Source organism: Myotis myotis, unplaced genomic scaffold (genome assembly GCF_014108235.1).
Source record: "Myotis myotis isolate mMyoMyo1 unplaced genomic scaffold, mMyoMyo1.p scaffold_m19_p_10, whole genome shotgun sequence".
NCBI lineage: Eukaryota > Metazoa > Chordata > Mammalia > Chiroptera > Vespertilionidae > Myotis > Myotis myotis.
The window spans coordinates 7,974,216-8,000,872 of NW_023416314.1; the positions used below are offsets into that span (position 1 = coordinate 7,974,216).

General features: G+C 36.5%; 1 protein-coding gene across 3 annotated transcripts in view; it reads left to right on the forward strand.

The window, feature by feature from the left end:
• Positions 1-26,352, forward strand: part of DYNC2H1 (dynein cytoplasmic 2 heavy chain 1) — a 300,856-nt gene extending 274,504 nt beyond the window's left edge. For 2 of the 3 annotated variants that reach the window (XM_036324418.1, XM_036324417.1), the window contains 4 exons: positions 11,251-11,360; positions 12,287-12,368; positions 19,680-19,796; positions 26,122-26,280. In XM_036324418.1, coding sequence (XP_036180311.1) covers positions 11,251-11,360; positions 12,287-12,368; positions 19,680-19,796; positions 26,122-26,280 — 468 coding nt within the window. Of the gene's footprint in view, positions 1-11,250; positions 11,361-12,286; positions 12,369-19,679; positions 19,797-26,121 lie in introns of all 3 variants that reach the window. The other variant, XM_036324416.1, reaches the window with a different exon arrangement.
• The last annotated feature ends 305 nt before the right edge of the window (positions 26,353-26,657 follow it).

Sequence of the window (26,657 nt, forward strand, 5' to 3'; positions counted from 1 at the left end):
AGCTTTATGCTGATGTACCAGAATGATATTTATTCCCTTAACCTCATCTGTCCGTGGTGTGGTTGGCACAGATGGCACTAGTTGGATTTCTGTTATATGTCTCCCTGAGTTGGGTGATTTAAGCTAATTACCCTCTGGCTGGGGATGAGAAGTGCAAACCATTTGTTCTTAAGTGTCCTTGGTTTAGGGAAGATGGGGTTTACTAGATGTCTGCAAACTGTGTCTCAGTTTCTCCATTCCGCTTGCCGGGCTTACTAGCCTCTCTCAGTTTTGTTTTTTTGTTTGTTTTTAGTCAGCTACACAGTGTGAGGGACCATTAACAGAACCCAATCAGAGAGTGGTTCTGATTTTTAAAATTAGACCAATGGACTTTATAGAGTTAAAAGAAGTAAGCCTTCTAGGTATCCATCATGCTCTTACCAAATTCATATTAGACGTTAATTTGTCCCTGAATTTGTATTCATTACTAAACTACATGGTCAGACTTTGTTCTTCTTAAAAGGTTTATCATAGCTACTTTTTTTTTTTTTAAGCAATGAGAAATATATAACATGCTTTCAATTTCATAAGTACCTAGGTTTACTATTTATGCTTCATTTGCTTTCATTATCTCATTAATTTGGGTGAGGTTTTTTTGGTTTGTTCCTTACCTATATTGTTAAAAATTTGGATTGGGTTTTTTTCTGCTATTTTGACATTTTTGATAAATATTTTTGCCACAAATTTTTGACAATCCAGATAATAACCAATAAAGTAGGACCCAAAATACTGAGAATTAATTGTTTTTCTTTTTTATATTATTTGCAATTGCCTGATAAATAGAGAATAAATCTTAGTCTTTTGAGATACCAGTGGCAGCTATAAAGAATGCCTAACAAATGCTAGAGTTTGCAAATCCATCAAAAATGTTCTTTCCCACCCCTGTGGAGGCAGGTTCTGTACTCACTATACCAAGGGTTAAAACAGGAAGAAAATACTAATATTGTGTAGAAAAATTAGGACATAAAGTTTAAAGAAATAATAAGCAAAGGGAGGGGATTACTGTGGTATCTATAGTTTTTTCCACTGAAATAAATACCGGTGTTCATGTTGTGCACATATTTTTCTACAATACCATTTAGCAATATCAAGTTCTGTTTATAAATCAGTGTGTAGGGAAATTTCCTAGTCTATTTAATACTATTTCTAAAAATATGTCTTACAAGAAAATATCATCTCATTTTCCTATGGCTGGAGTTCTACTCTGATAATTCTGGCATTCACATTCCATAAAATGGTTAGTACCGTATGGAGAGTTTAAAACAAATAAAGGTTAAATCACCATAAAAACAAGTTTTCATTTCCAAATATGATTTCTATGCCTTAGGAGGGCAAATGTAGATTAATACAAAATCTTATCCAGCCTGCTAGGTCCACACTGGGAGTGGGGTAGAGCAAAGAGAGATTTCTTTGGTTAAGGCAGCTTTCAGAGTATCTCTACATCTGATGGAGATGAGAATGGCCAAGAACCGTGGTCGGCAAACTGCAGCTTGTGAGCCACATGTGGTTCTTTGGCCCCTTGAGTGTGGCTCTTCCTAAGCCTTAGGAGTACCCTAATTAAGTTAATAACAATGTACCTACCTATATAGTTTAAGTTTAAAAAATTTGGCTCTCAAAAGAAATTTCATTCGTTGTACTGTTGATATTTGGCTCTGTTGACTAATGAGTTTGCCGACCACTGGCCAAGAACATCAGAATGTATTTAGAAGCATATAATGTTGAAGCCTCTCTCAAAAGCCAAAGCAACACCAAACAAGTCTTCATGAAAACTTAAACCAATCAGTGATAAAAATAGGTGTTGACTTAACTTGACCACAGATTTCTTTTCCTTCATTCCCACTAATAGCATACAGAGTTTTATATGTAAAGTTAAAACATATTAAAAAAATTAGTTTTGTTAAAATGGTAGAATTGGGGAAGACATCTTTGATAGGGTGGTATTTGAACAGACTTGAAGAGGTAAGGGAATTGCACCTGCTAGGAGAAAGTTTCAAGCTGAGGGAATAAGTACCCTGAGGCAGAGAGTTCTTTGAGAAAGGGGGCCATTGTGACTGAAGGAATCTAAACAAAGAAAAGATGGTCAGAGAAGTCAAAGGTTAGAAGATTATAATTTGGTAGAGGGATGTGGAAATTGGGGTAGCGGCAGGCAATGAAGGCCTTGTGTGCTATTGTAAGAACATGGGCTTCTACTGTGATAACTATTATGTAATTATGTTATGTTACTAATGTGATAATATTACTATTAAAGCCATAACTTTACTCATTGAATTAATTTTCAAAGCTACCAACTAAAAGGCAAAAATTGTCAGATTTGATAAAATGAAATCTAACTGTTATGGCTATTAGGCATCAGGGCATTGCACTTTAAAGATTTTTAAAAATTATTGATTTTTAGAGAGATAGAAAAGGGGAGGGAGGGAGGGAGGGAGGGGGGAGAGAGAGAGAGAGAGAGAGAGAGAGAGAGAGAGAGAGAGACATCATATAATTGCAAGATGTTGTTGATTGGCTATCTCCTGCATGCCCTCCTACCAGGGATCAAGCCTGCAATCTGGGCATGTGCCTTGACCAGAATTGATTCTGCAACCTTTCTGTGCATGGGATATTGATCAATCAATTGAGCCACACCTGCCAGTACTGGGCATTGCATTTTAAATATAAAGACACAAATAAATTAAAAGTAAAAAGATGGAAAAAGATATACAATGATAACACTAATTAAAAGAAAGCTTGTGCAACTATATCAAGGAAAATGATTTTCAAAGATGAGGGTTATTTTGTAGTAATAAAGTAATCAAGTCCTCAAGAGAGTTTAATACTAAACTTTTACACATCTAATAACAAAGTTTCAAATACAAAAAGTAAAAATTGTCTTTCTATGCTTGGCTTATTTCAGGACATGATCATATCAGTAGACACAGGAAAAGCATCGACAAAATCCAGCACCCTTTTAAAAAAAAATTATCTTTATTGTTGAAAGTATTACAGATGTCCACTTTGTTCTATTTGTTGTTGTTGTTTTCCCATTGACCCGCTCCTCCCCTTACCCACCCCTCCCAAGCCTTTGCCACACTATTGTCTGTGTCCATGGCCTATACATATATACTTATAAGTTCCCTGGTTAATTCTCCTTTTCCCCCCATCTCAACCCCATTCCCTCCTTCCCTCTGAAATTCATCAGTCTGTTCCATGGTTCTATGTCTCTGGATCTATTTTGTTCATCAGTTTATTTTGTTCATTAGATTCCACATATGAGTGAGATCATGTGATACTTATCTTTCTCTGACTGGCTTATTTCACTTAGCACAGTACTCTCCAGGTCCATCCATGTTGTTGCAAATGGTAAGAGTTCCTTCTTTTTTACAGTTACATAGTAATTCCACTGTGTAAATGTAACAGCTTTTTTTATCCACTCATCTGCTGGTCGGCACTTGGTCTGTTTCCAAATCTTAGCTATCGTAAATTGAGCTGCTATGAACATAGGGGTGCATATATACAAATTGGAAGACAACACACTTTTTTGATAAAAACTCTCAGCAAAGTGGGAATAGAGGGATTATACCTCAAAATAATAAAGGTCATATATGACAAACCTATAGCTAACCTCATACTCAATGGGAAAAAACTTAAGAACAGGATCTAGACAAGGATGTCCACCTTCACCATTCTTATTCAACATAGTACTGTAAGTCCTAGCCACAGTGATCAGACAAGAAAGAAAAATCATTCAAATTGGAAAGGAAGAAGTAAAATTATCATTATTCACAAATGACATGATACTACACATAGAAGACTGTAAAGACTCCACCAGGAAACTACTAGACTTAATAAATGAATTATGCAAAGTAGCAGGATACAAAATCAACATTCAGAAATTGATTGCATTTTTATACACCAATAATGAACTCTCAGAAAGAGAAACTGAAAAAACAATTCCATTTACCATTGCAAGAAAAAAAAAATACCTAGGAATAAACTTAACCAAGGAGGTAAAAGACCTGTACTTGGACAACTATAGGACATTGGAAAAAGAAATAGAGGGAGATATAAACAAGGATCGGAAGAATTACCATCATTAAAATGTCCATACTACCCAAAGCAATCTAAAGATTCAACACAATCACTATTAAAATACCAAACGCATACTTCACAGAACTAGAACATATACTCCAAAAATCGACATTGATCCAAAAAAGACCCCAAATAGTGGAGCAATATTGAGAAAGAAAAACAAAGTTGGAGGGATCACAATACCAGATATCAAAGTACTGCAAACCACTGTAATGAAAACAGCCTAGTAGTAGCACAAAAATAAATATATGAACCAATGGAACAGAACAGAGACCCCGGAAGTTAACCCAAGCCATTACGCTCAATTAATATTTGATCAAGGGGGCAATAAATACAATGGAGTAAAGTCAATGTCTTCAATAAATGGTGTGGGGAAAACTGGACAGACACATGCAAAAAATGAAACTAGACCACCAACTTACACCATACACAAGAATAAACTCAAAATGGGTAAAATACTTAACTATAAGCCATGAAAACATAAAAATCCTGGAAGACAACATAGGCAGTAAAATTTCAGATGTCTTGTGTAGCAAAATATTCACAGATACATCTCCTAGGGCAAGAGAGACAAAGGAGAAAATAAACAAATGAAACTACATCAAAATAAAAAGCTTCTGAATAGCAAAAGAAACCACCATCAAAATGAAAAGGAAACTCACTATATTGGAGAACATATTTGGCAGTGATACATCTAAAAAGGGGTTGATATCCAAAATATATAAAGTACTCATACAAGTCAACAAAAGGAAGACAAACAATTCATTTGAAAAATAGTCAAAGGACCGGAATAGACACTTCTCCAAAGAGGACATACAAATGCCCAGAAGACATATGAAAAAATGCTTAAAGTCACTAATTGTTAGATAAATGCAAATTAAAACCATAGTGAGATATCACTTCACACCTGTCACAATTGCTATCATCAATAAATCAACAAAGAACAAGAGCTGGTGAGGATGTGGATAAACTGGGAACCCTAGTACACTGCTGGTGGGAATGCAGACTGGTTCAACTACTATGAAAAACATTATTGAGTTTCCTCAAAAAATTAAAAATGGAACTTCCATTTGACCTAGTGATTCCACTTCTAGGAGTATATTCTAAAAATTCCAAAACACCAATCAGAGAGAATATACTCATCCCTATGTTTATAGCTGATTTGCAATAGCTAAGATTTGGAAATAGCCTACATGCCCATCAGTGGATGAACTGATTAAAAAAAACACCTGAGGTACATTTACACAATGGAATACTATACAGCTGCAAAAGGAAGGATCTCTTACCCGTTGAGACAGTATGGATGGGTCTGGAGACATTATTAGCTAATTTAATTGGTATTTATAGAACACTAGAGATGCGATGCACGAAATTTGTGCATGAGTAGGCCTTCCTTCCCCTGGCTGCCGGCCCCGGCTTCCCTCTGGCATCGGGACTTGGGCTGGCTTCCCTCCGGCCCTGGCTTTGTCCTAAAGGACGTCCAGTCTAATTAGCATATTACCCTTTTATTATTATAGATTACAACCAATGACAGCAGAATACACATTCTTTTTAAGTACACAGAAATTTACCACAGTAGATCTACACATAGATCAAACTAGTCTGGAATAATTTACCGTAAATGTATGTAAACCACAGAAAATATGCTCTCTGATAGAAATAAATAACAAGTTATAGAAAATCTTCAAACATTTGGAAATTAAATACCTACTTTTAAGTAACTCTTGGGTCAAAGAATATATCAAAATGAAAATTTGATATTAATTTAGCTATATAAAAGTCAAACCACAAAACAAGTCAAAATTGAGCAATGCTATGAGGAATTAAAGTCAATGTAAATGGATAGCCAACCATTAATGGATAGAATCTTAACTACAATGTATTCAAGACATGTTTTAAAACAGTTCTCTAAAATTGGTAGACAAGGTCACCTTATTAATGGAGTACATGAGGCAAGAAATTATTTTTTAAGGACCATATAATCAAAATGATTAGAGCTTCAGGAAACTATTTCAACACCATCTTGGTCTTTTGAACTCCAGACAGATTTTTTCATTCATCTCAGAAGTCTACTCAAAGATGACTTAAGATTGAAACTCAAAAGACTAAACTTTGGGGGAAAAGATCACTTACTTTTTCTCTTTTGTTTAGATAATATAATTAGTAAAACTAATTAATGCACAGATGTAAATAATAATAATATAAACCAGGTTTGAGGTTAGGAAAAAATGAAACTCGAGGAATGGCAGATCTATCGTAGTATACCAACTATTTCTTGAAGTTAGTACAACAAACTTCAGTAAGAAATATTTTATTTGTTTAATGATTCTGAGGTTTCAATTCCAGTATAATTCCTGATAATTTACCTTGCTGATGAGCTACAGTTTATTGCCATCTATTCATGCAGTGAATTGAAAAGCTTGTTATACCTTGAGTTATTAACATTCTAATAACTTTTAATGTATTGTTTACTGCAGTCAAAACAATGACTAACTGTATTATTTTTATTTTGGATAAATTAGATTTTAATTCTTGATGAATTTATTCCCAGATTCTTAAGCCCCTAAATTTATACTAAATAAATTCTGTAGAAACGTTGCAGGAATATAAAAGACATTGAGAACAATAATTATCTAAATTACTTGTTATTTGTCTTAAACACTTTTTCTCCAAAGGAACACAGAGCATTAAAACAAAGTAAGACAGAATCAGTTTACTAATGCATTTTATTTTTATACTAAACTAGAGGCCCACTGCACGAAATTCGTGCTCAGGTAGGGTCCCTAGACATGGCTGGCGATCAGGGCCAATCAGGGCCTTCCTTCCCCCACTGCCAGCTGCCAGCTGGGGCCTTCCTTTGTTCTGCGCCTCCCCCTGGTGGTCGGCACATGTCATAGCGAGCGGTCAAACTCCCAGTCAGTTGAACTCCCGAGGGGACAAATTGCATATTAGCCTTTTATTATATAGGATAATTGCTATTATATAAGTGAGTAAAGATCGTCATTAATAGGCTGTAGGCCAGACCCAGCTGAAATGATTTACAGTGGGGCCTTGACTTAGGAGTGTCCCGACTAATGAGTTTTTCGAGATACGAGCCGTCTCTCGGCCGATTTTTTGCTTTGAGTTGCAAGCTAAAATTTGGGTTACAAGCCAGCTTCAGATACCCCACCGCTGGTTGGTGCAGCGAACGTCACAGTGAACGCCACAACATCAGCCCAGCATCACATGTCTCACTCGTTCACTTTTTGATTTGACATACTAGTAATTTGAGTTACGAGCTCCGTCACGGAACGAATTAAACTCATAAGTCAAGGCCCCACTGTATTTTGATACACTTTCTTCAATATTAGTTCTACATATTCAAATGTTTTTACATAATTAGATTCATACTATGTATGCATTTTTACATGCTGGTAAATACATTGGGTCATGAGCATTTTACAGTGTCATTAAATATTCTTCAAATATGAATTTTTATTGTTATGCAATTTTTATTATATTTATGTACCATAATTTAACTAGCTAATATTTGTTATTAGCTAATTTCTCTTTTCTACAATATATTATTCTATAACTAGAGGCCCAGTGCACAAAATTCGTGCATGGGTGGGGGCCCTAGGCCTGGCCAGTGAGCAGGGCCCATCAGAGCCATCTCGCCTAGTCCTGATCAGGGCCGGGCTGGCTAGGGCTGGCTGGGGTTTGCCAGCTGCCAGCCAGGGACCTGGGGGCCTGTGGATGGGGCCTGCCAGCTGCCGGACAGGGCTGGAAGGGTGGGAGGAGGGACCTCAGGAGGTTTGCCAGCCAGAGGGAGTGACCAGGAGAGGTTGGCTGGCCATGGGAGGTTGGCTGTGTGAGTGCAGTAACCACCAGGGGGCAGCTCCTGCATTGAGCGTCTGCCCCCTGGTGGTCAGTGCACATCATAGCGACTGGTCTACCTGTCCTTCTGGTCATTTGGTTGTAATGGTCGCTTAGGCTTTTATATATATACTAGTGGCCCGGTGCACGAAATTCGTGCACAGGGGAGGGTGTGTTCCTCAGCCTGGCCTACACCCTCTCCAATTTGGGACCCCTCAAAGGATGTCCTACTGCCAGTTTACAGGGATCGGGCCTAAACCAGCAGTTGGACATCCCTCTCGCAATCCGGGACTGCTGGCTCCTAACTGCTCACCTGCCTGCCTGCCTGCCTGATTGCCTCTAACCACTCTGCCTACCGGCCTGCTCACCCCCAACTGCCCCCCCCCCACCGCTGCCAGCCTGCTTGCCCCCAGATGCCCCCCCGCCAGCCTGATCACCCCAAACTGGCCCCCCCTGCTGATCTGCTCGCCCCTACCTCCCCTCCCCACTGGCCTGCTCATCCACAGCTGTCCCCCTGCTGGTCTGCTTACCCCCAACAGCCCCGCCCCCGACCAGCCTGATCACCCACAACTGCCCTCCCCTCTTGGCCTCTAACCACCTCTACCTCGGCCCCGACACCATGCCTTTGTCCAGAAGAACATCTGAAAGGTCTCCTGGAAGGTCTCCTAGTCTAATTAGCATATTACTCTTTTATTAGTATAGATATAGATGTCTCATTATTCTAATTCATACTATTATTAATAATTTTAAATGAGCAAACCATGTGTGATAATCTCTTAATTATGCCCTTAATTTACATTTCAAGAAAAAGAATTACTGAGTAAAATGGCTTGACTATTTTTAAAGCTTTGGCACAGTTCATCAAATTGCTTTATGGAAATACTAGAGGCCCGGTGCACGAAATTCATGCACAAAACTTGTTCCTAGGCCTGGCCAGCGATCAGGGCCGATCGGGGCCTTTCTTCCCTGGCTGCCAGCTCCCAGCTGGGGCCTTCCTTCATTCCACACCACCCCCTGAGGGTCAGCGCACATCATAGCGAGCGATCGGTCTCCTGGTCAAACTCCCATGGGGACAATTTGCCTATTAGATATATATATATTAATTATACATTCCTACTAAGATTTTCTTCATCTGGCAACTAACATTTGAGCATTATCATGCATCATTTTGCTTTTCTTTAAAACTATATTTTAGTTTTTAAATTTGCATAACTATTAAGGATGATCCCATCTGACATGTTTCAATAAGCATATAAACAATCTATCACTGTGTTAATATTTTCAATTCATTCTCTTATTTGTGGAAAATAATTATATTATTAAAACTTTAATGAAGTAAAAATCTGATTATCAGCCACGCTCTAATTTTTAATTAATTTGAACACCCATTCCTGGCAAAAACTCTCTTGGAGTTTTTGAATTCAAAATTAATTTTAAAGACTTAAGTGAAATAATAGTGTAATTTGAAATATTCATAGAGTAAATATTTTTTAAAACAACTGTTTTAAAATAACAGGAAGAAATATTACATACAATCAAAATAGGTCATGCAAGCATATTTGTTGAATATGTTTAGGTAATTAAAATAGAAGACAGATAATATAATGAAATTATTTGATAGGGAATAACAATATTTGCTATAAATAATTTTAAATTCTTTAATTGAAAATAGATACTTAGGGCCTAGCTGGTTTGGCTCAGTGGATAGAGCGTCAGCCTGTAGACCAAAGGGTCCCGGGTTTGACTACGTTCGGGGGCACGTACCTTGCTTGGTTGCAGGTTCCTCCCTGGCCAGGGCCCTGGTCAGGGTGCTTGCAGGAGGCAACCAATCGATGTGTTTATCTCACTCACATCAATGTTTCTCTCTGTCTTTCCCTCTCTCTTCCACTCTTTCTAAAAGATCAATGGAAAAATATCCTTGGGTGAGGATTAAAACAAACAAAAAATAGATACTTATGAACTGTTATTATCATAAAGGATAACATCCACAAAGAAATAATTATACTTTGTTAAACAGATCTCTTTCTAAAGTCTGTTATATAGTCTCAAAATCTTATTTTTAACTGGTTGGAAGGACATAGGAACATTTTTGCTACAATGTAGGAGACCTAGTCAAATGCATTAAGATAAAAGACAAATACTGTAGCTTTGGTGATTTTAATTTCTCCCATTCTAGACCTGGCTGACAGATGTAAATACATGTATTATAACAGGATGTTACAATACATGAAACACAGACTTTCTACACTGTGATAAATTAACACAATTCCCCCACCCCAGACTGTGTATAAAGCATGCATAATGAGTTACTTAGCAAATGAGAATTCTGCATGGTTTTTACGGTATCATCTCTGTACATCAACTGAAAAACAGACTGATTCAGCAATCACCAGTAAGCTACCTACCTCTTAGGGCACATTAGCACCTCCAGAAAATATTACAGAAAAGCAAATCACATAATGCTGCCTGAGTTTATAACTGGCTCCAGCATTTACTCACTATATGACCTTGGGCCCGACTTTAAGCTCACCATAGCTCTATTTCCTCATTGTGAAATGGTTTATTAATACTAATTTTCAGGGTTGTAGCAAGCATAAAATTGGGTTATTACATGAAAAGCATATAATAAATGTTGCACAAAATTCCCTGTTGTTTTTCTTATTTGTTCCAAATGACAATTTTTATTATACTAATTAAACATACTTTATGTATATGTCTCCAAACAGAATGTAATTTGATTTACAAAATGGCAGATAAGTAGAAAATACTACTTAAAAACACCATTTAACAAAAAACTACTTCTTCCTGGATGTTACCCTCCACTTTAATACTTGATTTAGTAAAGTGGAAAATTGACTGTCCGATCTAGATCTGGAATCCTAGCTCAGTTTGCATTGCCAAGACTTGGGGACCCTGGGGACTCTGGAGTTAGACCCAGTTGTGCACATTCGAGAGGTGAGTCGTCATGGGAGACCTGCCAACCAAACTGCAACCCTGTATCTTAGATTAATTTTCATTTTTTGGCTTTATTTTGAGTAGATTTGTACCAAGAAAAAGTTATGTAAGGAAGCTTTGTTGTGATGAATGGATATTATGTCAGAACTGTGACAGCTCATAATGTGCAGTGGAATTCTTTCTCTCCCCGTCCCCCCATCATTTCAGATCATTTGGAAACTGCATTAGGTTTAAGATGAAAATGACTTCTGCATAATAATTCATTAATAGATTTCTTTATCTTTCAAATTTACAGTTTTAAAATGTATGCTTATGTATTTTTTTCATTTTTAGAGCTGGGTAGAGAGAGCTGAAAAACAGGCTCTTCTCTCTGATACGCTTGACCTATCAGAACTCTTCCACCCAGACACATTCCTCAATGCTCTTCGCCAAGAAACTGCAAGGTAATTAAAATGAAATAGTTGTTTGTCCATGAGGGTAATTATACTTTCCTTTATTCACTTTTGATCGCATTCCCTTGTGAATAAAGTAATTGTTAAATCCAGATAGTTGTATTATTTCCTAATACTTAATTTTAGTAATTCAGTTTACCACTCGTTAAAAGGCATAACTTTTGTTTATTAGAATTAAAAAAGGTAAAATTTAACTTTTTTAAATTTTTGATTATTTATCTAGATCTTTGGTGTACAATATGGTAGGCAGAAATCAAATGGAGCTAATTAAAATAAAATGAATCAAAATTAAATATTATTTTAAATGTAACTTCTCAGTCATATTACCCATATTTGAAGTGCTGAAATGGCCACATGTAGCTAGTAGCTACCATTTTGGACTGCTTGAAAATGTTTTTATCTTTCCAGAAAATTCTGTTGGACAGTGCTAACTAGGCTTCTTGATATGGAACAGTATTTGATGATTAAGATCATTATTTTTTTATAACATGTGGATTATCATCTTGTATGTAGACTATAATTTTTAATAAGATAGAATGAGGGGAAAAAGAAACACTTCCAAAAATATATTGGATAAAATTTAGTTGTTGTTTAGTTATTCAGGGGGATCTTAATTTATAATGCCTCAGGATCATTATAAACATTTCCATTCAGCTAATAACATTTATTCAACACCCATCATATGCCTGAATTTGAGGCTGATAGTCAAAATGGAGGATATAAAAATAAAAATGATAAAGGCCCTGTCCTCAAGGAATTTGCACAGCCTGTTAACTTTAAGAACTTAGTGTGAAGTCTGACTTAAGATATTTTATTATTTGTACATTATAAAATTTTAAATAAATAGAAATGTATTTATCTTCATATCCTACTTCCTGAATATTATTTCTTTCTGAATTGATGCTTTACTTTTATAGGGCAATGGGTTGTTCTGTGGATAGCCTTAAATTTGTAGCTTCATGGAAAGGTCGACTGCAAGAGGCCAAGCTGCAGATTAAGGTAGTAAACTAATTTTAAATGTTTTTATAAGTCTAAAATGTATATTTTGGCCAGCTGTGATGAAAAGATTCTATAACTCCAATTTCAAAGTCACCTGTCTTTGTAGTGTAAGACCCACAGAGATAGATTAGATTGTATTACCTATGTGAAAAATCAGCATAATTAAGATTTAGCATGAAACAACTTGTACACAATATAATCTTTTCTAATGCAAAAATAAGAATCTTAGGGATACAATATATTTGAAAATAAAGCTTTTGGTAAAAAAAATGATACAAATCTTGAAATTATGTTTGATTATCTTTTCTAAAATTCAATTAATATTTGCTATATAATAAAGAATATATAAATGTAACATATAAAAATAGACCAGGAGATACAAGATGGCAGTGGAGTAGTTGGAAGTTACATTCACCTACTCCCAGGAACAAACTGGAATTACAACTAAAATGTAAAACAATCTACCTGAATGACCAACTGAAGACTGTTGAACTTCAGTCTTACAACCAGATGTTATGTGGGCACATCTTCCTTGCTCTGCTGCTCAGGGCTGTGAGACCCCATACTCCTCGGGGGGGGGGGGGGGGGCGGGGAGGGCCTTTGCAGCTGAGATAGCCGTAATCTCAGCCACCACCCATGACAGTGGGACCAACCTTTTCACGCCTCTGCCCTTCTTACCAGTCTCGCTTAAGGAAATAAGCAGGTTACAAAATAGTATAATGAATTACGTTACCATTTGCATACAGTTTGGAAAAATGAAAAAAATACTATTTATTGTTTATGGATACATGTATATTAAAGAATCATGAAAAACTAAATTCAGGGTAATGACTGGGTCAGTTGAGAGCAGAAGAGGAACAGGAAAGATAAGATATATCAGAGGACTTCAGCTGTATTCATTATGGTTTATTTGCTTGGGAATATGGAATAAGCATATTAAAGTCTAATAAAAATGAGCAGTAAATATATAGTTAAAATATTTTTATGATTTTATGTGTGTTTGACATATTTTTTAATTTTTAAAAGGAGGGTTCTGGCAAATAAAGCCATATAATAACTTATCAAAATAAAACTGAGTTTATCATGAAATTCACTGTTAAATCCAAGTTAAATTCAACTTGAAATCGGAAGTATGCAGGAAATGCAACATCATATATGAAATAAGTTAATGGCTTAATTATGTTTTTAGTGAGCAAAGTTACTACTATTACTGTTGCTAACCCCTTTAGAGGTGAGAAGAGTTGAATAAGACCTTATATGTATGAACAGCCCTTTCAAAGTAGATTAGGTTATGGTAATCAGTTATTTGGAATATACTTATGTAATTGTGGCCGACCTAATCCCCACTATCCTTTTAAAATGTTTTGAAACTGTAAAGAAAACCAAACTTTATTTTAAATCTTCAGGTGTTTTAATCAGAGGTTCAAGTATGACTAACATTATTTGAGTATAGATTTTTTGTTTTGTTTAATGATTTTATTCTGTTTCTGTTTTGTTAAATTGAAAGCTAAGCAAAACAAAAATAATTAGAGGAAATTATATTATGACAAGAGATGCACATTTAGATGCCTTTCACTTAATGATTTGCATCTGACCCAAATAGTACATTTGTACAGATGTTTTAAAATTCTTGCAGCACACTGGTTGAAAATTGGTGATCTAATGTAATTTTGGAAAATACTTTGCAAATTGAATATTATAGGCAAAAGTTTCTTTGACCAGAATTTTTCAGATAATGTCCACTCAAACCTTTATTTTGCCTCACGTAAGTGGATACACTATATAAAGTAATTATAAATGTCTAGAAATTAGGAGATGGATTAGATTAATGAACAATAATAGCTAATACTTTTGAGCATTTACTATGTATCAGGCAGTTTTCCAGGTATTTTAAATATATTGTTAGAGGGGAGTTCTTATTTCCCACTCTCACTGTTTCTTCTGTGTGGAGAGAGATTTACTAATGTGGATGCTCTTAGGCTCCTCTGCTTTCTCCCTTCCTCCTCCCTTTCTGGGAAGAAGTCACTTTATCTGGTTATGAGTCTGAGCCAGGAACCCAGGCTGAATACCCCACTTCCTTATGCTTTTCTCTTGGGTGTTCACATTCTGCTCTGTTCCTTTAGGGTCCTTTCTGCACTTAGTACAGCTGGCTCCTTAGCTTCGTCCTGTTGCAGCTAGAAGTTAAGCTGGCCAAATTCTTGAGTTTGATATTAGAAAGTCCATTTGCCTGGAGTGTTATAGCCTCTAAACCAGTGGTTCTCAACCTTCCTAATGCCATGACCCTTTAATACAGTTCCTCATGTTGTGGTGACCCCCAACCATAAAATTATTTTCGTTGCTACTTCATAACTGTAATTTTGCTACTGTTATGAATCGTAATGTAAGTATCTGATATGCAGGATGTATTTTCATTGTTACAAATTGAACATAATTAAAGCATAGTGATTAATCACAAAAACAATATGTAAGTATATATGTGTTTTCTGATGGTCTTAGGTGACCCCTGTGAAAGGGTCGTTCGACCCCAAGGGTCTTGACCCACAGGTTGAGAACCGCTGCTCTAAATGATTTTTTTCAGTATTAAAAGTAATATCTGGGGTTTATCTGCTTTTATTTCTTCTTTTAATGCAGAATTCCAGTAGCAATGAGGATATAGTTTGTTGATACCACTCCCACTCCTGATATAGTACCAGTTTCGTATATGTTTTCATCGCATTTTCAGCAATAAGAATGTCTTTAAATCTGCAAATTACTGCAATTTTCAAATAGGTTAGTGATAGAGGATATAGAGAGAAAAGAGCAGATTTATTGGAAAATGTTAGATGTGGCAGGAAGTGGTAGTTGGTGGCATGTGTGAAGTTTAGGAGAAGGCGCCAAGAATGTTTCCCAGGTGTCTGATTAAGCAAATGCATGGACAGTGGTGCCAATTATTGAAATAGTCTCCAGAAACCCTTCCACCTCCTGGTCAGGAAAGGAGTTTCTATCTTAGAATATGCATAGGTCATAGTCAAGTTGTGGCACTACCAATAGGGACTGCTTTTATAAATTGCTTTACTGAAATAATTGAGTTAAAACTTAATAAAATTTCTAGAAGAACTATCTTACCTAGGGAGTTTCTTGCACTGAAATTACTAGGCACTCACTAAATTTACATTTTTTCAAGAGCAACATGACTTGAGAAACTCTTGAAGTGGCCTGTATAGCATCACATCAATGCTATAGTAGGAAGAATATTGAATTTAAGGATTAACCAATTATATTCTTATCCCAGCTCTTTCACTAAGAAACAATTGCTTATCTTTTCCATGGTACAGCAATCCAACTGTAAAATTTGCTATTCAAAACTGTCAAGGCAGATTCTCCTAGTACCTCCTTGTTCCTAAACCATTCTCAAACTGTAATATAGCGGAAAATGATTTTAACTCTACTAACTTTACATGTTAACTGTGACTCTAAATTTTATGATACTTTCATTTAGTATGTTAAAACTTAGGTACTATGTAATATTTGTAAGATTTGTTTATATTTTCTATCAAGTTTATGAGAACAGATTGTTTCTGAATAAAAAATACTGACTTTACATTTGTTGCTTTTAGATAAACTCAGGGTAGATTAATACAGCAGAAACTGAAAGAATGAACACAAACAAATATGAAATGGAATCACCAAAATTATTATATTTTTGTTTTCATAACTTCTTAAATTTATATTAAGATTAATTTGAAAAAAGATTAACTTTTTCTCCTTTTTAATTCTTTCAGCTTTGCATGACATATCAAGAATTATTTGCATCAAATTATCTGAATTTTTTTTCTGTTCTTTAAAAAAAATTCCAATCAGGGAACACATGTTCTTGTTCTGTAATTATGCTTTTCTTTCCCCTCCTGGAGAAAGAATAATTTTTTGGCTTTTACCATTATATTTCTGCATTTATATAACTGATGGAACTTGTATTTTTTCCTAAAACTTTTACCAAAATTGAGAATTCAGTCTAAAGCAAGTTCACAGTAAGCACTGGTCCAGGTCTTCGTCTTCTGAATTCTCATACAAAATACTACAATATTTGTTATTATATTATTTGGAATGTGTAGTTACAATGTAAAGTGTTACCTTTCTTTAAGATATAATACATTCACTTCTGACATTTCAGACTTTTTCTTTTCTTTTTTTATATTTTTGGTCAGATTGACAAAAAATATTTTTTGTGTATGCCTCAGAATTTTATTTTATTTATTTTTATGTTTTTATTATTTCTTTTTATTCTTACTTTACTTGGTATTCTTTTTTTAAGTTCGTTAATGTTATTAAAAATATTACATATGTCTCCTTTTTCCCCCATTGACTTCTCCCAGCCCGCCCCTGCCGCCCTGCACAGGCCTTCACCCCCCGCTATTGTCTGTGTCCATTGGATATGTTTATATGCATGCGTACAAGTCATTTGGTTGATCTCTTATGCTCCCTTCTCACCCTCTCTTTTCCCTCTGAGGTTTGATGGTCTGTTCGATGCTTCTATGTCTCTGGATCTGTTTTTGTTCATCAATATATGTTGTTCATTATATTCCACAAATGAATAAGATCATGTGATCCTTATCTTTCTCAGACTGGCTTATTTCACTTAGCATAATGCTCTCCAGGTCCATGCATGCTGTTGCAAATGATAAGAGTTCTTTCTTTTTTACAGCAGCATAGTATTCCATTGTGCAGATGTATCACTGTCTTTTAATCTACCCATCTACTGATGGGCACTTAGGCTATTTCCAAATCTTAGCTATTATAATTGTGCTGCTATGAACATAGGGATGCATACATTCTTTGTGATTGGTGTTTCTGATTTCTTGGGATATATTTCTAGGAATGGGATTACTGGGTCAAATGGGAGTTTCATTTTTAATTTTTTGAGGAAACTCCATAATATTTTCTACAGTGGCTGCACGAGTCTGCATTCCCACCAGCAGTGCATAAGGGTTCCCTTTTCTCCACATCTTTGCCAGCACTTATCCTTTGTTGATGATAGCCATTCTGATTGGTATGAGGTGGTACCTCATTGTCTCTTGGATGATTAGTGACTTTGAACATTTTTTCATATGCCTCATGGCCTTCCATATGTCCACATTTGAAAAGGGTCTATTTAGGTCCTTTGCCCATTTTTTGGTTGGATTGTTTGTCTTCCTTTTTTTAAGTTGTATTAGTTCCCGATAAATTTTGGATATTAAACCCTTATTGGAGATAACATTGGCAAATATGTTCGCCCATGCAGTGGGCTCTCTTGTTGTTTTGTTGATGGTTTCTTTTGCTGTGCAGAAGCTTTTCATTTTGATGTACTTCCATTTATTTTCTCCTTTGTTTCCATTGTCCTGGGAGATGTAGTCATAAAAATACTGCTACGAGATATGTTTGATATTTTTCTGCTTATGGATTCTTCTAAGATTTTTATGGTTTGTCATCTTATGTTTTAGTCTTTTATCAATTTTGAGTTAATTTTTCTGTGTTTTTAAAGTTGGTGGTCTAGTTTCTCTTTTTTTTTTTTTTTTGCATGTATCTGTCCAATTTTCCCAGCACCATTTATTGAAGAGACTGTCTTGATTCCATTGTATGCTCTTGCCTCCTTTGTCAAATATTTATTGAGCATAATGGCTTGGGTCAATTTCTGGGTTCTCTGTGAAGCTCAATTGGTCTATATGTCTGTTCTTGTTCCAGTACCAGGCAGCTTTGAGAACAGTGGCTTTGTAGTATAGCTTGATATCTGGTATTGTGATCCCTCCAACTTTGTTCTTTCTCTGGATTGCTGCAGCTATTCCATGTATTTTTTAATTCCATATAAATTTTGCAGAGTTTGGTCTAGGTCTTTGAAATATACTGTTGGTATTTTAATGGGATTGCATTGAATCTATAGATTGCTTTGGGTAGTATGGACATTTTAATGATGTTGATTCTATCAATCCATGAACACTTTATATCTTTCTCTAGATCTTTTTTCAATGTCCTGTAGTTTTGGGAGTACAGGTCTTTTACCTCCTTAGTTAAGTTTATTCCCAGGTGTCTTAATTTTTTGTTGCAATGGTAAATGAGATTGTTTTGTTTTGTTTTGTTTTTGGTTTGTTTGCTTTTTAGTTTCTCTCTCTGTGAGTTCATTATGGGTATATAAAAATACCATAGATTTCTGGGTATTCATTTTGTATTCTGCTACGTTGCTGAGTTCATTTATTAAATCTAGTAGTTTTTTTTATGTAGACTTTAGGGTTTTCTATGTACAAAATTATGTCATCTGCAAATAATGACAATTATACTTCTTTTTTTTTTCAATTTGGATGCCTTTTATATCTTCTTCTTGTCTGATTGCTATGGCTAACTCTTCCAATACTGTAGCAAACAGTAATGAAAGTGGGCATCCTTATCTTGTTGCTGTTCTTAGGGGAAATGGTTTTAGTTTTTGCCTATTGAGTATGATATTGGCTGTAGGTTTGTCATATAAGGCTTTTATTATGTTGAGGTATGATCCCTCTATTCCCACTTTGCTGAGCATTTTTATCCACAAAAGGTATTGGATTTTATCAAATGCTTTTTCTGCATAAATTGATATGATCATGTGGTTTTGCCTTTCAGTTTGTTTATGTGATGTATTATGTTTATTGATTTGAGGATATTGTACTAACCTTGCATCCCCAGAATAAATCACACTTGATCATGGTGTATGATCTTTTTAATATATTACTGGATGCGATTTGCTAATCTTTTTGTTGTTGTTGTTAGTCCCCACCTCAGGAACCTCAAGTCTGTGTCTTTCTCCCTGTGCCCAAGCCTTGGGCGAGTGTTTGCAATTGAAAATTCCTGTGTTGGGTTTAGAGATTAAAAAGCCAAGACAAAACCAAACCAAAACAACAATGAAACTGCAGGTTTCCCTCCCCCCAGCATCGTGCTGCTCCAGGCCTCGAGCTCAGCCTTTCACAGCTGTGGGCTTGATTCCTTGGCTGCCGGGAGCCCTGTGGCCTTCCCTTTCCACAATTCAGTGTTACACCTGTCGCTAAGGGGCACAGCTTTGGCGCAAAGCAGCTTCCTCCTCACCCTCCTGGGCCGCTGGCCGGCTGCCTCTCTCAAGTCCACATCTCTGTTCCCACCGTTCTCCAGGCATCCTCTGCCCTTCCTTGTTGTCAATTGTCTCCTCAGCTGTGTCTAATTTGTTAATTCCGGGAGGATGTTCTCCGATTTACTTGTCTTTCCAGTCTGGCCACAGGACGAGGTACGCGACATGTCTGCCTATTCAGCCACCATTTTTTCCTCCAGACTTTAATGTTTTATGTGTTTCCATGGCAGGTTAGTGGCTTGTGCCTGGAAGGATGCAGTTTTGATGGGAATCGACTTTCTGAAAATCAGCATGATTCTCCAAGTGTATCATCAGTTCTCCCTTGTTTTATGGGCTGGATTCCACAGGTAATATATTTTTAGTAGGTACAAGTTTTAAGTTAATCAATTCATTCTTGGATTTTTTTTTCTATTTTCATTAAGATAATATAACCTATACTCACACTTACTTATTTATATATCATTTGTTCATGAAATAGATTCTAAAGTTGTTCTAATTTCAGTTCAATGCTAGTGGTTAAATTAATATAGGTCTAAATTAAGGTTTCCCTAGGGGGTTTTGTCCATAAAGGGCATTGACTTTCTCCAAAATATATCCCAAAAATTATTCTAGATGACATTATTTCATAATGGTTCTTTGTGAAAAATTGTTCACTAAGTTATTAAACAAATGTAATAACTACAGTATTTCCTGCCCTTGGAAATTCATGATGTGTTTGAGACTATGAAATACTCCGAAGAGTGCCAAAAATTACCTAACACACTTTTTTTTTGCACCTACATCCCACCCTTCATCTGGAGCTCCTGGTCCACATATTACAGTTAGGGAAACACTGCTGATCTTATAGAACAGTCTGGGATGATGCCCTGGTTTGACATTCCACAGGATGTCAGTTTGCCTGTGTTCTATCTTTCCAGTAAAGGATGCTATTAGGGTTCAGCAGCCCCAGAGTAACATAGGAGTCCTCAGCCAGCCTGAACCATATTGGACCCAACAGACACAATATTGGATGCAACAGACACAAAATTGACAGTTCAACTCCAGAAAAAAATTTCATTTCCGGGAAAATACTACCATAAATTGATTCCATAAGCCACTCACATAAGCAACCTATACATTACTTTTATTTTTTTAAATATATTTTTATTGATTTCAGAGAGGAAGGGAGAGGGAGAGAGAGAGAGAGAGAGAGAAATATCAGTCATGAGAGAGAATCATAGATCGGGTGCCTCCTGCATGCCCCATACTGGGGATCGAGTCCTCTACCCGGCACGTACCCTGACCGGGAATAGAACTGTGACCTCCTGGTTTATAGGAAGACACTTAACCATTGAGTCATGCCAGTTGGGCTATATACATTACTTTTATATATATTAATATACTAGTATTATCAGCATGTATATTAGAAGATATATGCTGCCTTTTGTGCACTCTGATTTTTAAAAAATGAATATTTTAATTACTGTCTTTTCTACATCGTAGTATTTTTTTCTTTAAGGATTTATGAAGACAATGTTGTTAGACTCGTGTTATTGAAAAATATGAGGGAAGTATTTCTCTACCAAAATACACTTTAAAAAATAATGTAATAAAGAAATTGTTATGACATTCTTGACAGAACAAATTCTCAAAATACTCATTGTTGGAAAATTGAGTTGAAATTGGTAAAATAGTTAACATAATTAAACTAGGTAATTTTGTTTTCTTTTTGGGGGATTTTTTTGTTTGGCTTTTGTTTTATTTTGTTATTTTCTTTGATTTGTTGGCTAAATGATACCTAATATCACCACGTGCCTTTGTCAGTGCATTGTCTTCTTTCAAATAGTAGCCTATTGCCTGGTATTTGTAGTACGTATGCACTTTTAAGTTACTTTCCCATGGGCAAGAGTATGAAATTTCAAATGTTAGCCTCATTATTGACTGAGCTAACTGGGCCACTTTCTGTTTTAATAAAGTAGAATATGTAGATTTTAATTGTTAAAATTTATTTACATCAAACTAACTTGTTTACATGTTCTATAAGATGAATTATTTGAAGTCTTCCTAGTATATCTGCTATTTAGCATTAATTGAGCATTTAATATATTTGTTAATAGTCATTAATAAAAATTTTTAGTTTCATCCAAATATTTCAGCCTAGTGGGGCCTTATGTTTTGTCTGTAATCTACACTAATAAAAGAGAAAAATGGTAATTGGCGTACGACGCTACCCTTTTCATTGGCTAATCAGGGCTATATGCAAATTAACTGCCAACAAGATGGCGGTTAATTTGCATATGTAGGCACAATGCAGGGAGGCGAAAGGGAAAGCAGGAAGAAGCCCCCTGCCACTGACAGTGATCGGAAACCCAGGGGGGGGCTAAGAGCTGGGGGGCAGGGCAAAGGCGGCCCTGGGGCCGCCTTTGCCCTGCCCCCCAGCCATGATCGGAGAATCAGGTGCCTTTTCCGCCCTGGCCAGTGATAGCAGGAAGTAGGGGTGGAGCCAGTGATGGGAGCTGGGCACCGTCGAAGCTGGCAGTCCCAGGAGCTAGGGGTCCCTTGCCTGGGCCTAAAGCGAAGCCCACGATCGCTGCAGCTGCAGGTCCCCGCTGCCCGAGCCGGACGCCTCAGCCAGAGGCGTCCTGCAGGGGCAGGGGCGGAGCCTGCAACCACGGGGAGCTGGGGGTCCCCTGCCCAGGCCTGACACCTCTGCCAGAGGCCTCAGGATGGTCAAGGGGCTGATGCGGTGATTGGTGATCGGAGGGTGATGAGGGTCAACTCCTCTGGCCGAAGCATCAGGCCTGGGTGGGGGGCGGAGCCGGGGATTGGGGCCATATGATGGTCCCCTTGCCCAGGCCTGAAGCCTGGGTCAGAGGCGTCAGGCTTGGGCGGGGGGGTGGAGCAAGCGATCAGAGGCATGATTCCTGGGCCAGAGGCCTCAGGCCTGGGCGGGGGCCAGAGCCAGTGATCGGGGGGAGATGGGGGTCCCCTGTCCAAGCCTGACACCTCTGGCGGAGGCGTCAGGCCTGGGCAAGGGGCTGATCAGGCAATCGGAGGGCGATGGGGGTCTACGCCTCTGGCCGAGGCATCAGGCCTGGGCAAGGGGCAGAGCCAGCAATCGGAGGGGTCTGGGAGTCCCCTGCCCAGGCCTGACGCCTGGGCCAGAGGCATCAGGCCTGGGCTGGGGGCAGAACCGGTGATGGGGGGAAATGAGGGTCCCTTGCCCAGGCCTGACGCCTCTGTTAGAGGCGCCAGGCCTGGGCAAGGGGCTGATCCTGCGATTGGAAGGTGACGGGGTCAATACCTGAGGGCTCCCAGTATGTGAGAGGGGGCAGGCTGGGCTGAGGGACACTCCCTCCCCACACACACCCAGTGCACGAATTTCGTGCACTGGGCCCCTAGTATCTTTAATAAACATATTAAAGAAGGTTCTGTGTCATAAGAATGTAATTTAGTTAACATTCATGAAACTTCCAGCAACACAGGTATTGTGCTAACAGTGAGAATGCCCATGTACTAGCTCCACTACTGTGATAATTTATTAATTGGTGACCTAAGAGCAAGGCTATTCAACTTTTTTTTACAGAAGATTATAACGTTTAAGAGATTTTGAGAAGTGATAAGCTAAATCTTAAGAAATAATTGCGGTGTTTTACTTTTAAAATACTGTAGGTTTTGATGTAAATATTTTTTTACCCTCACTTTAAACAAACAGAAACACCTACAACCCAAAGCAGGTTTAAAAAGATTTGGAAGTATACACTGAACCAGTAAATTGATAGTGAATACACAAAGAAACAACTTTGCATTTCTGTTAAGTTCCTGACTTAAAGGGAAAGTGGCCTGGCATTAAAATGGAGAGAGACAGAGACAGTCTCCTGAGGAGAAAGGGAGAGCACTGTGAACATTTCAATGTGATGCTTCTGTTTTCACTTTCGACCCTGGAAGCTATGGGAAGCAGAGCAAATATCCGGTGGTAGAAAAAGATAATTTAAGACTTTTCCTGGGCATTTAAATAGTCACTCATAGATTCAGATAGTTTCGGTCCAACAAATATATAATGTTTGTCTGCTATTTGCTAAAGAATTTAAAAGCAGCACTTCAAAAGAAACCCTGCACTAGGATATTAACTTCAGGAATGGCTAAGGTGTTACAAAAATTACAGAAAACTCTGAGTCCTAAAGCTTTGCCCTTTAAGCAGAATTGGAGAAGAGGGAAGAGATTAGGCAGTAGCTAATAATGGTTGAACAGTCCCTTTACTTCATATCCTACATTTTTTTCTGAGGCCCAACCAGGATTCTCTCTATTAAATCTTGTTAGATTAACATATCCCAGAGTAGTATTTTGTTTTCTGAGGTAATTATTTTTCCAAAAATTATATACTATACATTTCATGTATATATTGTTTCCTAAGCTAAATTTTAAGCTTCAAAGAAGGTTATTATTTTCTCTATCTGAATATACATGAAATGCTTAGCCTGTATAATTCTAGACACAGCATTTTTCACATAAAATACTGTTAAATGAATGCATGAATAACTGACAGAATCTTTAATACAAACCAAGAGAAATTAGACAGATTCAGGGTAGATGGTGTTTTATCTATTTGGGCAATGATTCTTCATAAAGAATGAATTTTATTATATGCAAATCAGATTAAGATTTAGGAATGTTAGGAATAAATGAGTTTTCAAAAGGACTTAAGTAATTTGATATATCAAGAACCAGAAAAGTCAGACAGTACTTGAAAGAGAGAAAGGGAGAGGGAGAAAGGATTGGAAAAGGTAATAGAAATTTCATATAGTGCCCACTTAGACATAAAAAAATATTTTTTCTTGATGAAAATATTTAAAATAATCGATTTTCATTTCTCTTTATTCTAGTGCTATCTGTGACATGTAGTAGATCCTAAAATGCTGGGATTTTTTTTCTAGTGATTTGAAAATTAGTAGGGAATAAGGAAAAGGCATGTATATGCAGTCTAAAGAATTAGAGATATGTGGATAAATATTACTTTATATTGAGCTGTTAGATACATTATCAATTCTTTCAGCATTCCATTAGGTGGGCGAGTGTTGTAATCTCTCTTTCATCATAGCCTGCTTAGGCCAGGAGCTCCTAGACAAGTCCTCAAGAGCCCGAAAATGAGTTCTTTCCACAAATGCTATTGTCTTCCATTCTGAAAAGCAACAGAATAACAGAGTATTTAGGTGCTAATATTCATATGCCAAAACTTTTTTTCAACTGCACTATCTATGACAATTTTGCTGCTTCCTAACTAGGTTGCCATGGTGAATTCTCTATGGCTTTCTGATTTGTCACTTTTAAAATTTTTAAATGAGTTTAACTTTGAAGTTTCGCTCCAACTCTAAAAAAATAAGTAATATTCCATTAGATGAAAACAATTATATAAGTTCAGTAAAAACATTAATCCTAGATTAAAATTAGAAACACTATTATGAACTTGTGATTTTTTAAAATTCATATTTCTAATCTCCAGTCACTGAAAAATCCTAGAAGAATGATAGACCATTTCTAGCTCAGAACCCAGATTATGATCTCTAATACTATTTCTCATTAAAAGAACCAAAGATCTTCAGAGTATGAACAACTGGGTTCTGGGACAGGAAATATAAAAGACGAGCTTGCATCATATTGACATACTGGAAAGCAAGGAAGCTATTAAAGATGACAGGACATAAAAAACCCAGGGACAACTTAAGAGTTCCTGCTGCACAAAGATTGACAATTTAAACATCAATAAGATAATCACTGCATTTAAGCTCAGCAGTAGCTGCATCAAATCTACTAGTTCACAATGATGTTTTAAAAAAGGAGAGGGGAGGGAATCAGATACCACCCTTAGAGTACACTATGAAATGAATACATTGTTTTAAAAACAAATAAATAAAGGGAAATTAGGTAGCATTTATCCAAACTTTATGAATTGTCCCTTGGTAATAAAAAAAAATCGGTAAGTAAAAGTTCCTATCTATAGCTATACTCCTGCCTGGAAATGAAGAAGGAATAATAGAGTGAAATTATCATTTTGTAATCTTGAATGTAATAATGATCACCATGGCTCCTAATATCTAAAAAGGAAGACAACCAGACATATATGCTTCTTGATGCATGTATACAGTACCACCTATGCAGTGTTTTGCCAAAAACTGAATCTGAATATGAGCTTACGCTCAGATCGAGTTTACAAGAGTACAGGGAACAGGTGAACATGATACCATGGGAATGTAGCCAATAAAAGTCAGAATGTGTGAAATCTTTGGTATAGTTTCTTCAGCAAATTTCAAGGAAGGAAAAACCTATAAATTCAGAAGTCATATCAACAAAGTGCTAGTATGAGCTTTATTTGAATTGTGGCTTTAATAAAAATAAATTTATGGGATAATGAAATAATAGATATGTGATAATTGATATTTTCAAATATTATAATAGTATTGTGATATTTTTGTTTTATTTCTAGACATATGTATATATTTATAGATAAAATGTTCTGTGTTACAGCTGGATGATGGGGGTTTATTATAGTAATTTTTATTTTAAAACACTTCATAATAAAATTTTAAATAAAACTTATTTGGAGGATTTTGTGTTTGTCTCTTTGGTTATCTAATGATCATCTTCCAAACAGTATGTTGCTATATTTTAAAAATAAAATTAATTTTTTTTAAACAGGGTGTGTACGGCCCATATTCCCCTGATGATTGCATATCTTTGCCTGTTTACACAAGTGCTGAAAGGGATCGTGTGGTAACCAACGTGGATATTCCATGTGGAGGCAACCAAGACCAGTGGATTCAGTGTGGAGCAGCTCTATTTCTAAAAAATCAATAAAATCTAATGGCGATAAAAGCTGTCTTAGCAAAAAGAAACATTATTTAAAATTTAAATAAAATACATGGTGAATTTATTGTTAGTTCAAAATATGAGCGTATAGTTACCCTATGTTGTTGATCTCATTTGGTTTTTATTTTTATGGGTAATAATAGCACAATAATTTAATGTTTTAGGAAAGATGTTTAAAATAGTATATATAAGGAATCAGTAATAAATGATGTCTATTACATTTGCATCATAATCCTATCTAATAATAGAGAAACATGGTAATTAGCCATAACTTCGCTACCCTTCCCATTGGCTAATCAGCGAGATATGCAAATTAACTGCCAGCCAAGATGGCGGCCAGCAGCCAGGCAGCTGAAGCGAACATG